Below are 21,886 nucleotides of genomic sequence, written 5' to 3' on the forward strand. Positions count from 1 at the left end.
CTCTGTGCTGACAGCTCAGAACCTGGAGCCTGCTTCAGATTCTGTGTCTCCCTCTCTCTCTGACCTTCTTCTGCTCATTCTCTCTCTCTCTCAGAAATAAATAAAAAACATTAAATAAAAAGTTTTTTAAATGTATTTTATTGTAGAGCTATGGAAATGGAATGAGAAAAACATATTAAATTATTTTCCCATTTCTATTTTTTCCATTTAATTCTCTTTTGACACTTTTTCTCCCAAATAATAAGACTTCATTTCATCTTTCTGATTGTAAAAGCAACACATAACCTAGCATTTATATGGACATCAGACAGACTTGAGTTCAAGTTTTGCTACTTAATGACTGTGCGCTTGTTCACAGGTAATCGATCTGTTCACAGGTAATCGATCTCTTTATGCCTTGGTGCTCTCAACTGAGTGGCTATTACAATAGTTTTTTCATAAGATTGTTATGACAGTGAAGTTAGAAAGTGCATGTAAAGTGCTTAGCTCGGTATCTGGCATAGTGATTGCTCAGTACATAAATATACACAGCTGAAATCATGCTCCATGTAGAAAAGATAAAGGTCTGTGAGACCTGGAGTCTTTTGACCCTGATCTTCACTGCACTGTGTTAAAAGACAACATAAATCTGACTCCAGAAGCTTGGCTAATAATCTCTTTCAGTTAGACTTTCTCAGCCATGGTTCGCATGAACCACAGAACTCACAAAATGACCAGCATCTCTTTTCTCCCCTGAGAATGCTATATAACCAGCGCCATTCTAGATGTGTGAGAGAGTTGACTGACTGTGTGCAATGCTTGATTCAGGGCATTGAGGCTTAGTCCTCTCTCCACACCCTTCCCCTTTAAGAAAGGCTGCTCTGGTGCTTCTTGAAGATCTGGTGCAGGGCTCAGCATAGTGCTGCCTATCCTCCCTGGAAACTTCATTTTCTCCAGCCTTCTAAGGACGGCTGAAATCTCTCTCTCTTGCTCCTGTGATTTGTTCCTAGAACACCATTCACTTGTTCCTAATTCACATTGTGCTCAACACATACCCAGTAGTTGACAGGTGTCCCCTTTTCCTGAAAGAACAGCCCGTGTCCCCCATTCTTGTGCCCTCTCTCCTCTGGGACTGCTATGAAGAGTATCGCCAGGAAAATGCCTGTCCCTATCTGGGCTGTACAGCTCTCAACACTGACACTTCCCATGCAGACTTCTAAAAGCCATCTGGATACCTTGCTACTGCTAAATGCCTCTCCTTGACTGAAACCATAGAAGTCTCTGGGCACTTAATCTAAGCAGGTCATGGTTTGTGCCGCTGAGGCGTCTGCGGAGTTGGTGCTGTACGCTGGGGCACATCTGCTCTTGGAGCCATTCCTAGTTCCAGTTGCTCTTCAATGCTGCCTCCTAGGAAGGCACCAGTACCTTTTTCTTGGCGGGGGGGGCGGGGGGGGGTTTGGGAGAGGAGGGAAGGGCCATGACGTCTTCTGTGTTAGCAAGGAAGAATACTATTGGGTAGGCAATTAGCAGTGTCTACCACAGTTCATGGAATGGAATATTATCTAGTCATTACTTTTTGAAGAATATTTATTGACATGGGAAAATGCTCACAATATGTTAAAGAAGAAAATACAAATCTGCAAATACAGTATGAGCCCCATCTTGTAATAAAATAAGTTATATATGCATAGAAAAAAATACAGGACAGATACACACTGAAACATCAACAGGTGATTATCTCGGTGGTGGGATTTGGGTGAATTAACTTTAATTTTCCATATTTTCCAAACTTTAACCAGTGAACATCTATATTACCTTTATAATGGCGGGGGTGGGGTGGGGAGATGTCCATACAGGGGACACCTGACACCTAGTACTGGGAGGCGGCCAGACTGATGCGATGATAAGGGGGCACTCAGGACTTGCACTGCCTCAGGCAGTGTCCCCATTTATAAAGGAGGGAAAAGAACCCGCCTGCCCACCTCCCAGGACAGTGGGTGCAGGGAGGGGCCCTACGCGTCTGTGGTTTGCTACTCTAAAGCCGTGGCTTGAGTGCCTTACTTTAGGACGCAGGCTTCCATACTGTGTCGGAGGTCAGGAGGGCTGTGGGCACTCGGGCCGCAGAGTGCGGGTGGCCAGCGTGTTCCCCCCTCCCCGCTGCAGGCCACCGTGGCGAGCACCTGTCTGGGGAAAGCTAGCAGCCCACGTCTCTGACCCAAAGGATCCCAGGGCCTTGTTTGAAATCCAGTCCTGAGCAAGTTTCCCAGTCCCAGTTCATCTGCAGGTCCCCTCCGTGCTTAGCAAGTTCCTTAAACTGTTCTGGCTGAAATGGTTATTGCTTAAAGTGGCCTGAGAACGCCCCCTGTCCAGCATCCTAGGAGGCAGAGCGAGGGCCCGGGTGGTCAGGGTGGGAAGGGGCAGGAGGTGCTAGAAGTTGGGCTGACCAGCTTGGACTCCTACTTGCTGTGACCCCGGGAAACTGAGGCCTTCCCGAGATGGTCTCCCACATGAGATGTGGTGAGGTTACATAGACGTGGGAAGAGACACGAAAAGCCCAGCCCTTAGTAAGCACTCTGCAGATGTTAGCTCTCTTTCCGTGAGCAAAACGAGGTCCCTCGTCTCCCCCTGCAAGTTCTCTCTTCAAAAACAGAGCTTCGTGCCCGGTGTGGGGAACCTCAGAGGGAACCCAAACTCCTTGAAAGCACAGGAGCACAGCCACTTACACAGGTGCATTCGGACACTCTGCACACGCTGGCAAGATGCTCGTTCAGTAGACATGTCTTCAGGCCAAAGCTGTTTGATGGTGGAAATTATAAAAATACTCTAAAAATGCATTTGTAGAATGAAGTAACAAGAATACTTTTTTTAAAAAACCGTTTCCACATAATCTAGACTTATGAACTGCCAAGTTTCATTTCGTTTACTGTTAAAACATGGGTTACCCACCCCTTCTCTAACCATTGGGATGAAAATCGTGGAGTGTGTTTTATTCTTCCTAGCCTTATTCTGGAGTATTCTGGATTTACTCAGTTTTTAAAAGTAAACTCTGGGTCATCTCTGTGAGAATCTGTCTAGGGGCTGTAGTTTGTACAGATCTTTCCGGGTCAACCAGACTGTCCTTTGGGAAACAGACTGTCCCAGACTGCTGATGCCTGGAGTAGCGTTCTTCCTTCTCTCTGCCTTCCCGCCCAGTTTGCTATTGACCTTCAGTGGCTTTCGGTAGACCTGTCTTCCATCTATTGGCCTCCTTTGCCACTTTTTATGGGCTTGAAAGCCAGATAACTCAACTTGTTATAAGTGTATGCAAACTTCAGGAAATAGGTAAAAAGAGATTCTTGAGGCTCTCTCCTCTGAGTAAACTGCAAGAAACTCTAGTGACCTCTTTTGGCAGCTCAAAGGCCTTTTAAAGTTCCATCCCTGACCTGTTTTGCCAGAGCAGTGACTTCTGGATAAATGACATTTTTCATTAATAGTCCGTGTACTTTACCTAGGGATATTGTGGTGAGATAATGGGTGTGAAAGCACTTGAAAGAAGCACAAACTCTGAACTGTTGTCTACCCCCAGCCAGGTATCTATAAAGAAACACACACAAATGGCTACATTGAATCAACCCCAATGTTTTATTTAATTTAAAGTTTTAAAAGGCAGTGGTTAAGCACATCATCTATTTGTATATATGTATGTGTGTATTTTCTACATACATACATATATAAAAGGAAACCAACCCCTTTAGGCTTTAGCCACTGACTGACTAGGCCCACTGTCTACTGTAGGATTCATTTTCTACTTCCTCCTATGACCAATTCTAGAAGTAAAAATAAACAGCTTTAATCAGTTTAACAGTAACTATTTGTGTTTCTTTTTTTTTTTTTTTAATAAATAAAGTTACCATTAAACTGATCACATAGGGTAGAAAGGCTGAACACACACACAGGCGCGCACACACGGTCCCCAAGTTAAAACCTGTGACATATGAATGGCCTATATGTACAGACGGGTGCCGCTGACTCCCTCTACCCCCGGCAGAGGCCACACCGGAACCCCCCGTACTCGGGGAGTCCCCATCCTCGCCGCTGGATTGGAGGACGTGTGTTCCAGGCACCCGGGGTTAGACCTCAGAATGCACGCTCCCACGCGGTGCTACAGACGGGGGCTCAGTTCTGCGGTTCTAGTGTTAAGGTACATAAGGGAATAAATAGGCATTTGTAGCTGCCTCAGAACTAAACCATCATTTATAACCCTTTATGGGGAGAAATGTATTCTGAAGTTCTAGATAAGCGACATACAAACTTTCAGAATGTACTCAGTTTGCAAGTCTGGGGCTGTGTGCGCGCGTGTCTGTGTGTGCATTTCCACATTTTTATACAAAATTGAAATGAAGAGTGGGGCTAGGTTTATGGAGCAGCTGCTTGGCTGCCACGTAGTCAGTCCCGACCTAAGAAGTCACTTGCCTCAGCCCTTATGTAGCAGCTCGTTCTGCTTCTCACGTGCCTCCCTCCGACTGCTGGAGAGATTCCGGAGGGCGGCTTTCACAAGTGAGAGGAAGGACGCGACTAAATCTTCTAAGAACCTTGGCAAACAGAATGGCCAGATTCAACCAGGGCTGCTTTGCACAACGAAGTCCTTTCAGTCCCATCCTGATGAAATGGAATTCCTCTTTGTCTGTGTTTTTAGCCCCTGCGACTCCATCTAACTGCCGCTCTGTACGAATGCCTCGGTATCGCAAAAACACAGGATCACCTCTTAAATATGCTGGATTCTCAATGAGTAAACCAGTTAATGTGTTTCTAGCCAAAGCAAGGGCATAAATGTTTTAGAGAAAAGACTCCCCTGGAGCTACAGAGAAAAGATGCCGATAAAAGCAATATTGAGAGTTGGGCAGGTGACGCTTTTAGTCTGTGTCAGAGCTGGTCTCTTCGATGACCGAGTACTGGTTGAGTGCTTCCTCCAAAGGCGTTATTGTCCCGTCAGGTTTTAGTCCCATTGGTTTAAGCAACTCCTCTCTGGAAAAAGAGATAAAAGAGAGAAAAAAAAGTATTCACCAGCATCACACACACGCCCCCTCCCCCCGCCCAAATCCACATCCTTTTAAAAAGAAAAGTCTTTAAAAACCAAAGTATTTTTCCTCAAGCTCTCTGTGTGTTTGTAACAGGAAAGATGAAAGGGGCATGGAAAGAAAAAGAGGGAGATAAAAGACTTCATTCACACAGGCCAAACCTACTAAGCCAATTAAAAGTATGAAAAGTCAAGGTCTAAACGGGCTCAGGACAAGGAGCAGGTCTCTTCTGTTTTTAATAATTAACTTTTTTTTTTTTTCCCTTTTGTGGATTCGTTGTTTTAGTGAAGTTGAAGCTGCCAAAATTTCACGGGTCCCAGTGGGCCAGGCCTACAATCAAGTGGCTGATTTGATATGTATGAATTTCATTCAGTGGAATAAATCTGTCAGATTTGATTCTGCCTCTTCAATCTCTAGCAATACATAAGTACTTCTCGATTCAATCCAAGTCAACTGGCCTTCCCCAACTTTCTCCCTTCTCCCTCTCTTTTATTTCCTTCTCTTTCTCTTCGCCTTTTTTTTTTTAAACACCATTGCTTTTGTTTGTGGCAGTTTAATTATGGGATTGACAGCCATTTTAATCTCTTCAAAGCTCCCCAACTGCCTCTTTTCAGCTAATCCAATTATATCTACTCCACGAGTTACAGCCTCATCTAAAGATGATTAATTATTGATTAAGTCAATCAAAAAGCATTAGGAAAGATTTATTTAATCTTTTCATAGGCTCTTATTTATTACATGGAGATTATGGCAAATGTACCTGTTGAGTTGCTAACTCTAGCCCATCTCCCACCCCCAAAATGTCAGCAGTGGACTTTACAAGTAGCCTCGAAGAGGCACATGAGCTGCTTAAAATTTATTTCTCAAGGAAATGGGCATCACCCCCTGAAAACATGTATGTAACCAAGAACCCACATGGCAGCAGCTGTAATGTTGGTGGGATCTGGAGTAAAGGGAAACAGTAAAACCTGCTTTCCTTCTGCCTCCTTGCTGTTGGCCCTTAGACCAGCACAAAGAAGGGCTCTGCCTGGGGAGGGCCAGCTACACGGCAGGGGGAGGTGCTGGAGGTGCAGTGAAGCTCCTGGAGAGGGGGAAGAACAGGCCAGTGGTCCTTGGATAAGCCAACAGGAGCCTGAGCAAGCAGCTCTGGCTGGCACCCGAAGACTATTTGAGAGTCTGAAAGTCCGTCTGAGTAATGGGGACGGCTGCCTGGCTATGTTGAGGCTCCTGAGTTGAAAGGGAGGAAATGTGGTTCCTGGTTCAAGAAACGGGGTCAGAATCATAGAACTTAGAGTCGAAGGGGCCTCAGAGATCATTTAGTCCAACCCCCTTGTTTACTAAATGAGACTGAGTGACTTACCCAAGGTCACACACCTAGAGCCAAGCTGGACCTGGGACCTAGGGCTCCTGTGCAATTTGTGGGGCCCCACATCTGGATGAACTGCTCTAACTGCATCGCAGGAGCACACTGAGTTCAGCTTTTCCAGGTCTGTTTGACACCTACATGCCAGGACTTAGGTCATATACTAGGCAGGGAAAGGAAGACTGGGCACAACTGTCCTTGAGGAGGGGATAAAATGTCTATGAAAAATAAGTTAGGACGTAATGGGGTGAACGCTATCATAGAATCACGAACAAAGACCTGGCAGCTCCTAAGATGAAGCACAGATCACTCTGTCCGGGGAAGGGAGAGGCCAGTACAAATCAGGTACAGGTATCCAGTGCCGGGCAAGGAAGTCACAGGGCATTGGAGGCAAAGGAGACTGTGTACAGGGCTCAGTTTGGTTCCGTCTACTTGTGTGTTTTGTATACCTTTTTGGATTGTGTCAGTTTTTTCTCTGTGTGCTCTCATTGAAGCTACAGAAGGGCCCAGTGTTTTGGAAAGTGGTGAGGTTTGATGGAGTGGCCGGAGGTAAGGCTGCAAGGGCAGTTTGGGGTCTAGTTGTCAAGTGTCTTAAATGCTAAGGTAAGGAGGTCAGGTTTGGTCTATAAGAGATGTCAGCTATATTTTATAGGGCAGTGTCTCTGGCAGCAGTGTGGAAGGTGCACTGGACCAGGGGGAACTTGGTGGCAGAGAGGTCAGTCATTAGGATGTCACTGTACAGTGTATGTGACAGGAGACAGGACGCTGGACTTGGGCTGTGACCCACTGGAAGGGCTGAGGATTGATGAAGGAAAGACTAGGGAGTGGAGTGTCCCTGTGGCTTCCAGCTCAGATGACCAAGAGGATGGGGATACAATTCACCGGAGCAAGAACACCACAGATGAAGTAGATTTGGGGCGGGGGAGATGCTGACCTCTTTCAGGACATGAAGAGCTTGAAGCCCTTGCATGACAACCAGGTAGAAATGTCTAGTGAAAAGCAAGACAAACAATCTGCTTCACGAAAACTCTCTGGCACTAATATACACCACACACACATCTGCATTTTTACAACATAGCTTCCTAGTTCTAACTGATCGTGCTGAAGGATTTTGTGATACTGGACACTATTTACTGACAGCCTGCTGGGAATAAAACACTGAGGGATAAGAAAGTTCAAAGGTCTAAAGGGGCTGGTGGAAGAGGGTACAGTAAGTTGGGGTAGGGAGTGAAGGGTTGGGGTAGGCAGAAGCAGGACCCTGGATGGGCCTAGAGGAATTCTACAGAGATCGCAATGGGACGCTGGGTGGATACGCCCTTGCCCCAAACCACTACCAACGTGACTCCACTTCTGTGACAGCACGATGATGCTGGGCTAGCTACCAGCGTGTCCACACCTAGGAGGAATATTTTCAAATCAAGTTCATCTGTTTCATCCCTACTCCAATTTTATGATGGAAGTAATTAGGAACATTCCAAAAGTCTCATGGCCAAATTATAGGAACTTGTCTATGGGATATATAATATATATATAATTATAGGAACTTGTCAATTCTCACTTATGAACTATTATTCTCAAGCATTTATTTTTTGGGTCCTTTGTATCACCCTCCACTACATGAAGACTCCTCTGAGGGTTCCATGTGATGCTTGGACTTCTAGACACCTCTGTCAGAGAGGCATCAGTGATTAACTGGCCACAGAGTCCTGCATTTGTGCAAATGAATTAAGGCAGCGATGTGATACAGTGTAAAAAAAAAAAAAAAAAAAAAAAAAAAAAAAAATCTGGGGTCTGGAAAGTCTGTTTGAAGGCCTGGCTCTTCCACTTACCAGCTGTGTGATCTTGGGCAAGGCTGAGTCTCAGTATCCCCAACTGTGAAGTGGGGATAATGATAATACTAGTTCTACCTCCTTCCCAGTGATGATGTAAGAAGTAACTGTAATAGAACTAGTAGTGGTAGCAATAACAACAATGGTGTAGATCAAAGAGTCCTGTGAGCTGCAAAGATGTCCTCAATATTAGTTGTTATGATTATGGTACAGTGAAAGGCACATACAAGTTTTGAAGGTGGACAGATCTAGGTTCTAATCCTGAGTCTGCCAGTCACTACCAGTAAGACCTTGAGCTCTCTTCAATTTCCTTATCTGTAGAATTGGGATAGAAATACCTGCCTCACTGAGTTGTCACGAAGGCATATATTTTCACTATACGTAAATACTGTAGTGTAATGGCTTGGAATGTGGTTGGAACTGCAAGTTGATTTTCCTGTCTTTCTGTGCTTATTGGAGGCTTCCCCAAGCTTGTTAGGGCACTCTGGGAATAAGTGGGGGATGAATATGCAGAAGCAAATAAAAGACATGGTCCCTGTCCTCAAGAAGCTTTTAGTCAGTTCAGAAGATAAAACACACACACATTAAACAATATTAAAAGAATTACAGAACAGCAGATCAACAAGCTTGAGATGATTGACAGGCAGAGCCCTGCTTCCCCTAGCTTGACAGTCCGTCAATACACCCTTATTGTAACTGAAATGTGTTTAAAGGAAACTTCTTGTCCTGTTTGGGAGTGAAAGGAGAGAGGATCTCTCACAGACCTATGACCTTTTTTTCCCTGCTGGACCCCAGGCTTACTTCTCAAACTCCCATCTCACCATTTCTGATCTTCTTCTCTATCATACAACTAACACCTCGCAAATACCCAAATGAAATCTTTGATATAGAGACTTACTCCAAATAGGTCTGATGAATGACCTGGTTATATACTAGACTGTTTCATTTAATAAGAGGTTATATCTAGATCAGCAAGATGTAGATGGAGAATGGGAAGCATTAATGAATGCCACAGAAATGTTATTCCACCATCAACTGGGCTATGTACATGTGGGAAGGACACAGGGCGAGATAGGGATGCTGTCACAGGCTCCTTGCAGGAGGTGGACTCAGGGCCAGACTGTGATGGCAGTGATGGACATAGATTCATGAGGATAAAGGCATCCTAGGAGCAGAAGAATTAGTCAAGCAAAGGCACAGAAGCAAGAGTTAGTTGTGTGCAGAGATTGGCAAGCAGGCTGGTTTGGCTGAGGTAAAGGAAAAAGAAAGCTCAACAGATATGGGGTACAAAAGAGGATCTGAATGGAGACTGAAATCCTAGGCTGACAAGTCTGGATGATCGTACAGAGGTATTTTTGTCTTCTCTTTCAAGGGCCCTACATCTAAGAATATTTATTAAAAAAAATAATTCTCATTACAAAGTTTGAAAGCTATGGAATAGTATTGCCCTGACACTTAAAAAGAAAAATGTTCTATGCTTTAATTATTTAATTTTCATATCCCTATGTGTGTAGCACAGTGCCTTGCCAACAGCAGGTCCTCAGTAAGTGTTTATGTACTAAATTTGGTTGCAATTGATATCATCTTGTACTTTCACAGAAAGAAAAGGCATAGTGTTTTATGGGACTCCTAACAAAGGAACTGTGATAAAGAGAAAAGCTAGATCTTTGAGCAGAAGACTCACTCTCATCACCAACATTTACAGAGTTAGGAAGGCATTAGAATTCCACAGGAAGTTCTGCATAATGCTTTCCAGGGATTTCTTGTCTCTGCTAGATGGTGAGCAACTTGAGGGCAGAGTCCATGTCTTATCTGGCTCCGATTTGCAGTATCTAGTATAGGCTGGAGGTACACAGTAAGTGCTAAGTAAACGCTTATTAAAAGGATAGAATGCACGGGTCGTGGCATAAATAGAGAATAGTAGAGAACCATTTGTCAAGAATCCTTCTCATTATCTTAACTATTTTTATTATTTCCCTGCCTCAATGTCATTAGACATTACGACAGTACAGAAGTCAGGCCCTGTTTGTACCATACAGCCTGGAAACCAAACCACGAATTGTTGCAGACTCAGCTTCTATATGGGGGCAGCGAGAGGTCTAGATTCTAGTCTCAGATATTCCTCTAACTTGCTGCGTGTCCTTGGGCAAGTCATTTCCTTCTCTGGGCTTGAGTCTCCCCATCTATAAAATGAAGGGGTTGGACAAGATGATCCCCAAGATTCTATTCTAAGAGTCTCAATATTAGGCTACTAAATAATCTTGATGTATTTAAAAAGCTGCCAGGTTTTTAAGACACTAAAACTCAATACTGGTAAGCCTTTATTTCTAATCAAGATATTCTAAGCCTAAGAGTCAAACACAGCATCCTACCTATAATTGACCTATACCAAGAACAGAAATCCTTCCTGCCAAACCACTGGCAGATGATTAGAGTGATTACAAAAGTAAATCAAAGCAATGGCAAGTGTTAACAAGGGAGGATCTAAATTCAATCATGGCCCTCAATAAACAGGCCGTTTCATGAAGAGTTACTGACCCTAAATATGAAGGTCACATCTAAAAGGGATGGCTAGGGGTCAAATATATGTACATCATGGTTAAATGGAGATACTGTATATTGAAATGTGCATCAGGATTAAGTATTCACATAGCAACAACTCCTTCATACTTACCTTCAATGCTATACACAGGCCTTAACACAAGTTAAGACTGCCCTCGTTATCATCAAAAAGTACAGTGATGTCTACTGGATAAAGAGCCCATTCTAGGCACTGTGACAGTATCATGGCGGGCTTCTCATCTGATCAGGCATCTGGCCAGGGAAGAGATAAGCCTCCAAGAATGTTCAACTGGAACGAAACATCATTTAGAAATTTGATCTTACTAAACGATAAGGAACCATAGTCTATAAGGGCTTGGCCAGGCACAAGGACATAGATAAAGCACGTCCAAGAAAGGAAACCCTACTTTGCCCCAGCCTAACCCTTGAAACTGCTGATGGAAACCAAAAAATACTTTCTTAAAGATTTAGGGGTGGGAGATTATGGGATTTATACCATATTTAAAAATTTCTGGTCAATTTTTTTCCCCCAGATATATTTTAACAGTTTCCTGAGCCACCATTTCCCTGTAAGGATGGTCCTCTGGGATGCCTGGGCTTCCGTAACGTCTCAAAACCTTAGACAAGGTTCCACTTTTTAGGGCTTCTGGTTCCTATTTAAGACTTTCCCCCAGAAATGACAGTGCAAAATTGGGGCTCAGACACTAACATACCCAATCGCACATCACAGAATAGGCCAGATGTATATGTGTATAAAACACCTTACTTGACCTGGAAGCAAGAGAATACTCTTGCCCACAGCACATGTTTTTGTGCAATACAAACAAAGCATTCAATTCAAGTGTACTTGTTGAAAAACAGGACATAATTAAGCAGTTGGTAAAATGCATTCTTGTTTCCCACTTGCAGATCTCCCAAGAGTCCCTTCGAATTTACCTATACGAGTTTCAGCTTCCCGCTTGCCACTTAGCTTGATAACGACTCAAAAATCATTCCCTTGTTTTCAAGGGCTCTTCTTTCTTGTCTGCTCTGTGTACTACAGGGCAGTATTGACACATGGAATTAATGACAGGGTCTGTAATGAAACAACAGTCATGCAAACACCAGTCTGCTCTTTTGATAAAACAGCATGTTAGAGACCTATTCACCTCCCTCTAATTGAGTACTGCATAATAGTTCCGATCCTTTTATGTCATATATTTTGTTCTATGATTAGAAAAGAAGAAAAGGGGGAAACCTGTGAGGCACTGCTTCCTTCAGTCGTCCCTTGATTAATTCTCTGTTTCTAATGAGGGTAGCTGCTATTTGGGCAGGTTCTGTTACGTACTCGTTTTGTTGACTTCTGTACAATGTATAACAAAACCCAAGACAGGATAATTGGGAACCATTTCTTTGGCACAGGGATTCCTGCTCTTAATGTAAGGTTTGCTTGGAAAAAAGAACCCTGACATTTTGAATTAGCCATTTCATATTTAATTACTTTTCACATTTGAAAGATAGGGTGAGAAACTGGTAAAAACATAAAACATTTTTAATGAACACAGAGCTTTTCAAAAGATGCCTGCTAGCCAGGAGCATGTGCTAGCCCGGAGAAAGCAGCTCTGTGATCTCTGCTCTAATCCCAAGTCTGAGAGTGTATCTTATTTCAAGATTTCAGCATCACTGGTACAGTCCAAACTCCACCAAAGTACAACGGACTGCCTAGTAACGTGTTGATATGCTTACGGGTGTTTCTAACCCCTTTTTCTCATAGAAGAATACTATAACCTTGGCCATTGTTTAACATGTTCAGTTACATACTGGGAAAGAGTGTCCTTTGGGCTTGGACCCTGATCTTTCATCTAATGGCTTCCTAGTGCTGACTGGGTATACAGATCTTTCACTAAGCTGCTAAGCCTGGATATTTGGAGGGGTATGGTGGCTTTTCCACAGCAAATTCGAGATCTCCAGGCTGCATCTTTCAAAACAATTCTTGAGATCTTCCTTCAGATCTCACCATTGTGCTTTGGGACTGGGAACAATTAGAAAGGTGAATATGTAGCATAAAAAGTATCATTTCCATGACAAGTGGACATGGCATATGGTCTACTATTTTGGACTACATTCTATTTGTAAAGGTAATTGGGAACTGCTTAAACGGTCCCATTGGGAAGCCTTTAAAAATTAGATTTTCTTAATGTGATTGCATTAAATATAAGAATTTGTTAGAATACCTATAATCATTCTTTTTAAAATAATTAAAAGAACTTCTATTAAGAAAGAGTCCGAGCAATTTCACTGCTTTCCTTCATGTAAAGGTGTGTGTGTGTCTGATACAAACTATTTATTTTAGCACCTCACCTGATCTTTGAGAAGACTTCAACTACGGAATGAAAGAGCAGAAATGCGTGTCTTCCAAATCTCTTCTCAGGTAATTATGCTTACAATCTGTCTTTGTGCTTTGCATTTATTTAAAATTTAGGACATCTTATTTAAAATCAGATGGACACATTTTTGAGAGCTGTTGGTCATTTTTCCAAATAACATAAGGTCTGGAGTCTTAAGGCTGAGAACTGAGTCCTGGCTATGTCGTCAACCAGGTGCCTGATCTGGGGGTCAGTCTCCTAATCACTGGTCCTGTTGGCTCTTCAGACAAACACGACTTGCCCTCGTAATTCACAGGGCTGCTTTAAGGATCAGTGGATGTAGTATATATGCAAACACTTTTTAAACTTTAAAGCACTATGTAAATATTAGTCTTTTATTCTCATTTCTGTTAGAAAAATCACATGCAAAGCTTCTAAAAATTTGTTACCTACCTCACATTAAACAGCATGGTTAAAAAAATATGGAGAAAGAGGTTAGGGACAGTGCTGAAGAATCAAATTCAGTTTTATCCTTAAGTGAAGGCATTCTTATTTCTTGGTAATTTCTCTACAGGATTTTTCTATCCTGTTGTCCAAATTAGCAAAATAAATAAGAGGCCAGCAAGCCAACTGACACTGTTGAATACAGCAGCAGCTATACCAGAAATTCTTACATGCTGTCCCCAATCAGAAAGACTTAAAAGTTGAAGGGGGGTAACTAAGAGCACAATCAGCCAGAAGACATTATTCTTATTTGAGGTTTCTGTAATAGAAGGAAGCCATTTCAGCTAGTGCTTAAACTAAGAGTTCAAAGTAGTCATTCCTACTACAGAGGTTAAAAAACAATGACTACCAACAGGCAATACAAAGGGAGCATGGCAATCTACTCAGAGGCGTCTAGCCAGTGGAAGGCCCTCTATACCCTAACGATACACAATACCAACTTTCTCAAATTAATCCTCCCTTGCCACTTTAAGGGCATATTAATTTAACTGGATCTAAGTTCCCTTAATTGAACTTCCAGGCAACTTTACAGTGTACTTTAGTGATGTTAGAATAGTGCTGCCACATATAAATACAACATAAGCCATATATGGATTCTTAAATATTCTAGTAGCCACACTGAAAAGGATAGGTAAAACTGATTTTAATATATTTTGTTAACCCAGTAGATAAAAACATTACTTCAACATAAAATCTATATTAAACAATTGAGATATTTTATATTTCTTTTTTTATACTGAGTTTTTGAAAGTCTGAGTATTTAACGCTTATAGGATATCCCAATTCAGACTAACCACATTTCAAGTGCTCAGTAGTAAATGGCTAGTGGTTACCATATTGGACAGCACAGATCTAAAAGATCTTCCTATATAAACAATTAAGACCTTTATACTTTTGTACCTAAAATCTCAAGACACTTTAAAAACTGCATCATATTTCTGAAACATACCTGAAAAGCATGTCCTTGACTAACTTATCATAAAGGTGGATGTGAACACAGTTGTTGATATTTTTGTGAGCAGAGTAACTTGTTATTCATAAGGAATAAAGTTAGGTATTACTTTTCATTGATTGCTCATCCAGCTTTAGTAAGTCTAAAAAGAATCCCATATTTGGAACCTACATTTATTAAGAAAGCCATGTCCCCAAAACTACACAATGGCTGGGGAAAAAAATATGGAATAGATAAGAAATGGGAAAATAATTATTTAAATGTAAATTTTAGATCTGGATAGAATATATTAGCAAGAAGGCAATCAATGTACATTGTTAAATGCTGTTAAATATGTTGGGGGTAAGGGTGGAGTAGAAGATTAATCAGTGCCTGGTTCCAATTAAGGAACTAAAGGGGATTAGAAAAGTCAACACAAAACTGAAACTTGAAATATTATTTTCTTTGGCTCATTTAAGCTTCAGCCAAATCATCCTCCTTCTTCTGGGGGAGGCGGCAGTATTACACACGCGCTGTGTGCTGTAGCTAAGGTGGACGCAATTGTATTAGCTACAGTGGACTTGCGTATACACACACAGTCCCCATTCTAATCCCCCACTTAAGTTGCAGGGGCTTATTATCATTGTTTTTTCCAATTCAAAGAAGGAAAGAGCAGGTGGAGAGGAAGGCAAATTTTATTCCCTTTTTCATCTCTGCTCTCACATTATAGAAGGCTTCATTTGACATTTTTAATCTCCTGCCTCAGGCCTTAATGCTTATGTTTGCTGTATATTATGATTATTTTAAAGAAATTATGTGCCCCAATATTCAAATTAGCCATTATGTCTGGCCAAGAAATGGAACTGATAAAGGTAAAGTTTAAAGTCTTAAACTATATAGGGTACTTCATAGAGCCAAAAACTGCCCTGCAGATTTGGGGATCAGCTGTGTTCATTATTTCCTCATCACACACTAGGGAAACCACAGGGTACAAGGCACTGCACTAGCTAGACATGATGGGATTTACAGGGTTCAGATTATTTTCAAACTCTTAAGACCTCCAGGTCCATTGCCAATCCCCTTATCTACATCTGTCACAAATACAATCCTTACACACACACACACACACACACTCACTCACTCACTCACTCACTCACTAGGAATATTACTAAGTCAGCTGGTATTCAACGGGAAGAAAATGTCTGAACACGAATCTGTCCAGTGTCCTTGGAAATGTAGCTGTGATAAAGCTGCTAAGGTGGTGAGCTCCTTGTGGCAGTCACTATGTCCAGCACGGAGGCAAAATGGAAATGTAACTTTAATTTTTGCATTGGTGGTTTTACAGTTTTGGTAGTGGATGACATCTATACCCTACACCAGGCTCAGTAACAGTTCTTGGCATGACCAACCTTAATCATCACTTTGGTAAGTGCTTTGGCACGGGCCACTGTTGCTAACCACCATCCTGGTGCGGGTCCTTCACATCTGCTCTCCTATGGACGGAAAAAAGGAAGTGTCTAGTGTCCATTCCTTGGCCACGTCACCTCCAACCCTATCCTTTACTCACATGCCTTTCACTTCAGGCCCAGGAGAAAATGATTCATTTTTGAGAAGGAAAGTTAATTAGACAAAGCTACAGTACACTCTTAGCACAATGAAGACTTGGTGGGATGCAGAACATCCTCAGAGTGACAGTTGAGGGAACTGACCAGCAGCGCAATGCTGAAGAGGATGATTAGGAAGTATTTGGGCAAACACCGACTCTAACAGACAGACACAGTAGCACAGTGGACAGAGCAAAGGTCTTGAGTTCTGGAAAATGAAGTTCCTAGTCTCACTTTGTTATGAAGCTAGAAAGAGAATGTATATGAAAGTGTTTTGTAAACTGTTAAAGGAAATGGATTATCCTGTCATTAGCCTGGATGTATTCGGGGGTAATTTCTTTGAGCCTCACTTCCCCCCAATTATAAATCAGATAATAGATTTCTGATAATTAATCAAATAATGATAAAACAACCTGGGCCTTTTGGAAGAAAGATGTAGTATGTGAATACCAAAGGTTTATCTTATAAGAGTAAATTTCCCTCTACCTGGAATGAATGGTCATTTCTCCACTCATCTATTAAATACTTTTTAAACCTCAAGAGTCAGCACAAATGCTCTATCTTCTTGTGAAAACAGTTCCTGATTCATCCAAACAGAATGAACTGCTCCTTTTCCTGGGTGTTTACAGTTCAACATAGACCTTATTTTGTCATTATTTCCATCTACCTTGTACTTCAGAACGTTATAGCCATTTCCTTCACTAGAATGTGCGTTTTCCAAAGGCAGAGTCTGTCATGTTCTCTGAATCTCCCTCGTCTTCCTAGCACAGTGCCTTGCACAGAGTAGCTGCTTAATAAATGTTTTCTGAATTGTACTGAACTTAGTCTATTTTGGCTTTATGCCATGTCTTCTACCTCAAAAAAACCAAAACCCAAAAATCAACAGTGAAAAGAGAGCAGAAACTTAAGACAAACATGTAAGACGCATAAAGAATGGCTTCATTCTTTGCATTCCTGCTTTAGAATGCCCACTGCTGATCTCCATACGATTTTGTCACTGATTATTAGTAAGAGCAAATGTTAGGAAGCATATACACAAAGGCAGACAATGTAAAAAACCCACCACACGTCATGCAAAAAGTCTGGTTTAGAACTGTTTTTAAAGTTGCCTTTAACTTCAATTTTAATGGCAAAATCGGTACCATCAAAGCCAACACAAGACATATCTGCTCTGCTTTATACATGCAAAAAGGAGTATCACCTTCAGACTGAGTTGGGTATCTGCTGGGTGATTCTGGGTGAGTACAGATCTTCTTTGAGGCATAGTTTAAATCAAGTGGAAGAAGCTTGGCTATTTCAGACTTGACATAGCTTCAGGCTATTTATTTGTTGGCAGCTTCTAGAATATGTGGATTCCCCTGGTATTAAAAGGAGAAGGACCTAGCACCGTTTTCTGTCCCTCGTATAGGGATCCCTTATGAAATGGTCTTAGCTCTTTCAAATAAGTCAAATACCTGGATTCTACTGGAGCATTTTAGGCAGTCCTTTCCCTGTCTCCCACTCCTAGCTTGGAGTCTACTCATCGAGGGTATACAGGCCAGTTGAACAGTATCTGTGTTATTTTTCAAGAATTCACATCAGCAAAATTTATGAAACTTGTTTATTGCCCTAACACACTGATATGCTCCACATAGGTCCTTATTAACATTTTTCTCCCCAGCTTCTAATAGATGGACTCTGTTAGTTCTCATCCTAACTTATGTACTTAAGCCATGGTTTCATTAGCTACATTCGATCCTTCTGGAAGTAGCCAAGCACAAATTTATGCTTCTGTATTCATTCAAACCTTGTTATTCTGCTTCCTATAGGGTTTGCCTATAAGTGTCTTCTCTTTGATTATAATTCTTTCAGGAAAGGAACATGTCAATTCTATATAAAGGTATGGAGAATGTCATTTGCAAACAAAGGTCATTTGAAGATTATGAGCATAGTTAGTTAGCTGTAGATTCTAACCTCTTCAGGAAAGGATGAAAATTTAAAAGGACTAGCTGGAAGTCACTAAATTCTAGTCCTGTTAGCTTTGCAGATGATGAAGCTATTTCTATAGAACTTCTACCACATCACCAGCATCATCTGCAAAAAGCTCAGACTCTGCAGTGTCTACCCACACTTGTCACACTCCCCAAATCGATCAGCCTCCTGCTATGATTTTAGCCTCTACTTGTTTCTTTGTTACACCATTCCCTATAGTGGTTGGCTTTCTGGCTTTCTCATTCCAACTGTTACTTCTCTTGACTGAGGGATGCTAGCATTTACATAGCTGCTGTGAAAAGGAAAACGGTCAGGAGAAATACACCTTCAAGTGGTAGCTGCCACCAACACACAGAAGCACTCATTCAAGATGGCTTAAAGGAGACAGTGACTCAATGTATGACTAGAAAATAGAGCAATTCAGGCAAGTGTGAAAGGAATATTTCCTAATAACTCCTCCAAGATGACTAGTTGCTGATTAGTACATTTGACTTAATTATTCTCAAAACTGGCTATTTTTGCAAGGGAAGGTGGTGTGAAACAAGAAGGGAAGGGGAGATTGTCTTTAGAACCCCTAATTAATAAAAGCTTTCAGAAAACTCTTAATTTGAGCTATTCCTTTTCACTTTTTCCTGTTGGGTGCATGACATTTTAGAATTCTTGGTTTCAGGAGCGACCCAAAAAGACAGAATTGCCAGCTTGCACATCAAAAATGGGAAAAAAAAAAAAAAAAAAAGCATAATGATTTGGAACAAAAACCAAAACAGACTAAAACAAAAAATACAAGAAGCGGCAAAATCATTGAACCTAACTCACAGCATCTTTTTGAAGACAGGGAGGTTAGTTGGTTAAATACCACAGTGCTCTAGTAGTCCCTACCCTGGCTTTGAGAGTTTAAATGTTTAAGAATGCACATCCAGAAGCGGCACATGTAGAAAAACCATGGTAGCCGAGAGAGATCTGAGCTACTGCTGCCCGGGCCACCCTGTTCCAATTCACATGGATTTCCAGAGTTGCTGTTCCATGGTAACTCTCAGTAAGAGAGACAAAGAAATAGAACATTTTTAGAAACCAAGCAGAAAATGGATGGGAATACAATACCTGGAGAGTTTATCAAGCATGTTGACAAGTTTCATGGCTTCATATTCTTTTTGTTCTTCTGTCATTTCATCTATGGGGTTTGGCATTGGTTCCTCTAAATGACCAGTGATAAGATTAATGCTACAAAAAGAAAAAGAAGTTATGCTGTATGTTTTAGAATTATGCTCTTTCTATACTTTCTGGTCCAAGTTGTAAGTTATAATAAGAAAGAGTATAATAGCCAAAAATTGGCAATCATAGCAATTTTATAGTACGGAACTGCTATAGGAATTTTTAAAAATTTACTTTTTCTACTGATTTGCTTTGGGAAATGGGTCATAGTTTTACTTTTTTTTTTTTTAAAAAAAATAGCTAACTTGCCAACTTTTTTTTTTTTTTTTTTTTTAAAGGCCTGGCTGCTTTTTAAAAAATATGAAATTGGATTGGTGCCGTTAGGATAAATATCCTTGGATGCATAGTTTATTAATTTAAGGGACGATTTCAGAGTAGGAGAATCCATTTTGTGATACAGCATAAAACAAATATATGTCAAAAAAACTGGAAAAATGATGACAGGCTGAAATCTGAAAATGAAAGCATGCTGATTTATAATCTCAGGAAATTAGTCCATTAGTGAGACCACAGAAGGCAATGAATGTTTAAATAATAAAAGATAAAGCAGAAGAACAATTTAAATTAGATTTAGTCTGACCGAATTAAAATGAAGAAGAAATGAATTTGTTCCATAAACTTTGTACAAAGTTCTAATACCAAACAAGCTATCCTCTCGGATGAAAGCTGCACTTTTTTTTTTTTTTGAGATGAAAGAAAATTCTTTCAATGGCTGCTAAATATCTATAACCTAAACATGTTTCTGGAAAAGCAGACAAGAGGTTACAGCATTTTGTTTGAGCCAAGTACAGACAGTTTGCAGGGATATTTCATTTGATCATTAAAAACAAATGGCAAACTGCTAATAAATTGCTTTCTAGGGTCTATAAACACCAATAGTTTCGGTGGCCAGGTCTTCAGGATAAGTAAATGAGTGAACTGGTCAAGTATAAACAATGTGGAGTGTTGGGGACTGGGGTAAACTTGAGAAAAGTGCCTGTCTAACAGTGGCAGGAAGCAGAATCCTATGGGCCAAAACAGACTCGGATCAAGTAGGTCCTCTGGGGGCTAGCTTGCAAGCCCCGTGCTTCAGACTTTTGCTTGGGTAGTTTAACTTCTTTACTGATCAGGGATTTCTCATTTGGAGTAGTAAAAGGGCTAGTCACTAGGTACTACTATCATTACTAAAAGATTTCCTTCTCTTTTTCTACTTTCCTTGGAGGCTACATGATATTCAGATTCTTGTGAAAGGACTCAGTGCTCAGCAGCCTCATAAAACTGATCTAAAACCTGTTTTGTCATTCTTGCATAAGACCTAGCTCTGTAGCCATGATTTAAAAACTGTTTTGGGGGTACTTGAGTGGCTCAGTAGGTTGAGTATCCGACTTCAGCTCAGGTCAAGATATCACCGTTCGTGAGTTCGAGCCTCACGTTGGGCTCTGTACTGACAGCTCAGAGCCTCCTTCGGATTCTGTGTCTCCCTCTCTGCCCCTCTCCCACTCATGCTCTGTCTCTCTACATCTCTCAAAAATGAATAAACATTAAAAAAAAATTTTTAAAAACTTTTCATTCAAAGCAGTGGACCAACCACCAACCTCCCCCTGCCTTTTTTTAAACAAATGAAATCTACACAGAAAGCCCACATATAAAACAGACAAAGTGGAACTGCTCTGGCAAAGAGGGGATGGGTGGCCAAGCAGAGTGTAGGCCTAACGCCCCTGTTTGTCTGTACTTACTTGCTTCCTCTTAAGGTCACCCCTGAGGCACTTTTAGGAACTCTAAGGAAACAGTCTGAAAACTCTAGGCTTGTCAGTGATTCTTAGCTTTGGCTGCACGTTAGAATCACTTGGTAAACTTTAAAGAAAAGGCTTAGGCCTTACCTGAGGCCAACTAAATCTATGTATTTTATTTTCCTGGTGATTCTGATACATAATGAGGTTAAAGAACCACAGGGCTAGAATGCCTACTTAAGACATTCACTGTGTGCTATTCCTTTTTTTTTTCCCCTCTCCCCCAGGTGCTATAATAAAAGAGAAAAAGACCTCCAGTTAGCGGCCATTAATAAAAACATGAGTGAGGCCATCATAGTTACCAAAAGTTGAGAACAAAGGGGACCCGGACAAGGCCTCTAAGAACTACGGCATTTTTAAGATGTGTCCAGATGCATATTGAAAATGTAATTCTACCACCCATCTATTATTTCCCCTGGCATAACAACAGGACCTGTTTTTAGGGTTCCTTTTTTAACCACCTGCTAAATTAGAAAAACAACTAGTCTTATTAATAAATTAGTAAAGGTACTTATTAGAGGCACATACCCACTTCCCAAGCAGACAGAGGAAATCAGGCCTTAGAAAAAAGTACAAGGAAAGGTAGGTGTATTAACTATGTAGAATATGTTCGATTTGTCTCTTGAAAGAAGGCTCCTCTCCTCAAGCTCAATGGAGGGGTGATTTAAGAAATCAGATCCATAGACGGTTTTACAATATAATGACATTAGGACAAGCCATCATGTGCCTCAGGGGAAAAAGTGTCAGGAGGATACACTGG

At 41.3% G+C, this 21,886-nt stretch overlaps 1 protein-coding gene across 5 annotated transcripts in view; it reads right to left on the reverse strand.

Annotated features, from left to right (window-relative positions):
* Nucleotides 1–3,839: 3,839 nt before the first annotated feature.
* Nucleotides 3,840–21,886, reverse strand: part of RIC8B (RIC8 guanine nucleotide exchange factor B) — a 100,534-nt gene continuing 82,487 nt past the window's right edge. For 2 of the 5 annotated variants that reach the window (XM_039230452.1, XM_039230454.1), the window contains 2 exons: nucleotides 19,247–19,366; nucleotides 3,840–4,983 (listed from right to left, as the gene is read on the reverse strand). In XM_039230452.1, coding sequence (XP_039086383.1) covers nucleotides 4,872–4,983; nucleotides 19,247–19,366 — 232 coding nt within the window. In that variant the 3' untranslated portion in view covers nucleotides 3,840–4,871. Of the gene's footprint in view, nucleotides 4,984–10,902; nucleotides 11,080–11,726; nucleotides 11,866–15,979; nucleotides 16,064–19,246; nucleotides 19,367–21,886 lie in introns of all 5 variants that reach the window. The other 3 variants (XR_005528146.1, XR_005528147.1, XM_039230453.1) reach the window with 3 other exon arrangements.

Source organism: Hyaena hyaena, unplaced genomic scaffold (genome assembly GCF_003009895.1).
Source record: "Hyaena hyaena isolate Hyena2069 unplaced genomic scaffold, ASM300989v1 scaffold_46, whole genome shotgun sequence".
Taxonomy (NCBI): Eukaryota; Metazoa; Chordata; class Mammalia; order Carnivora; family Hyaenidae; genus Hyaena; species Hyaena hyaena.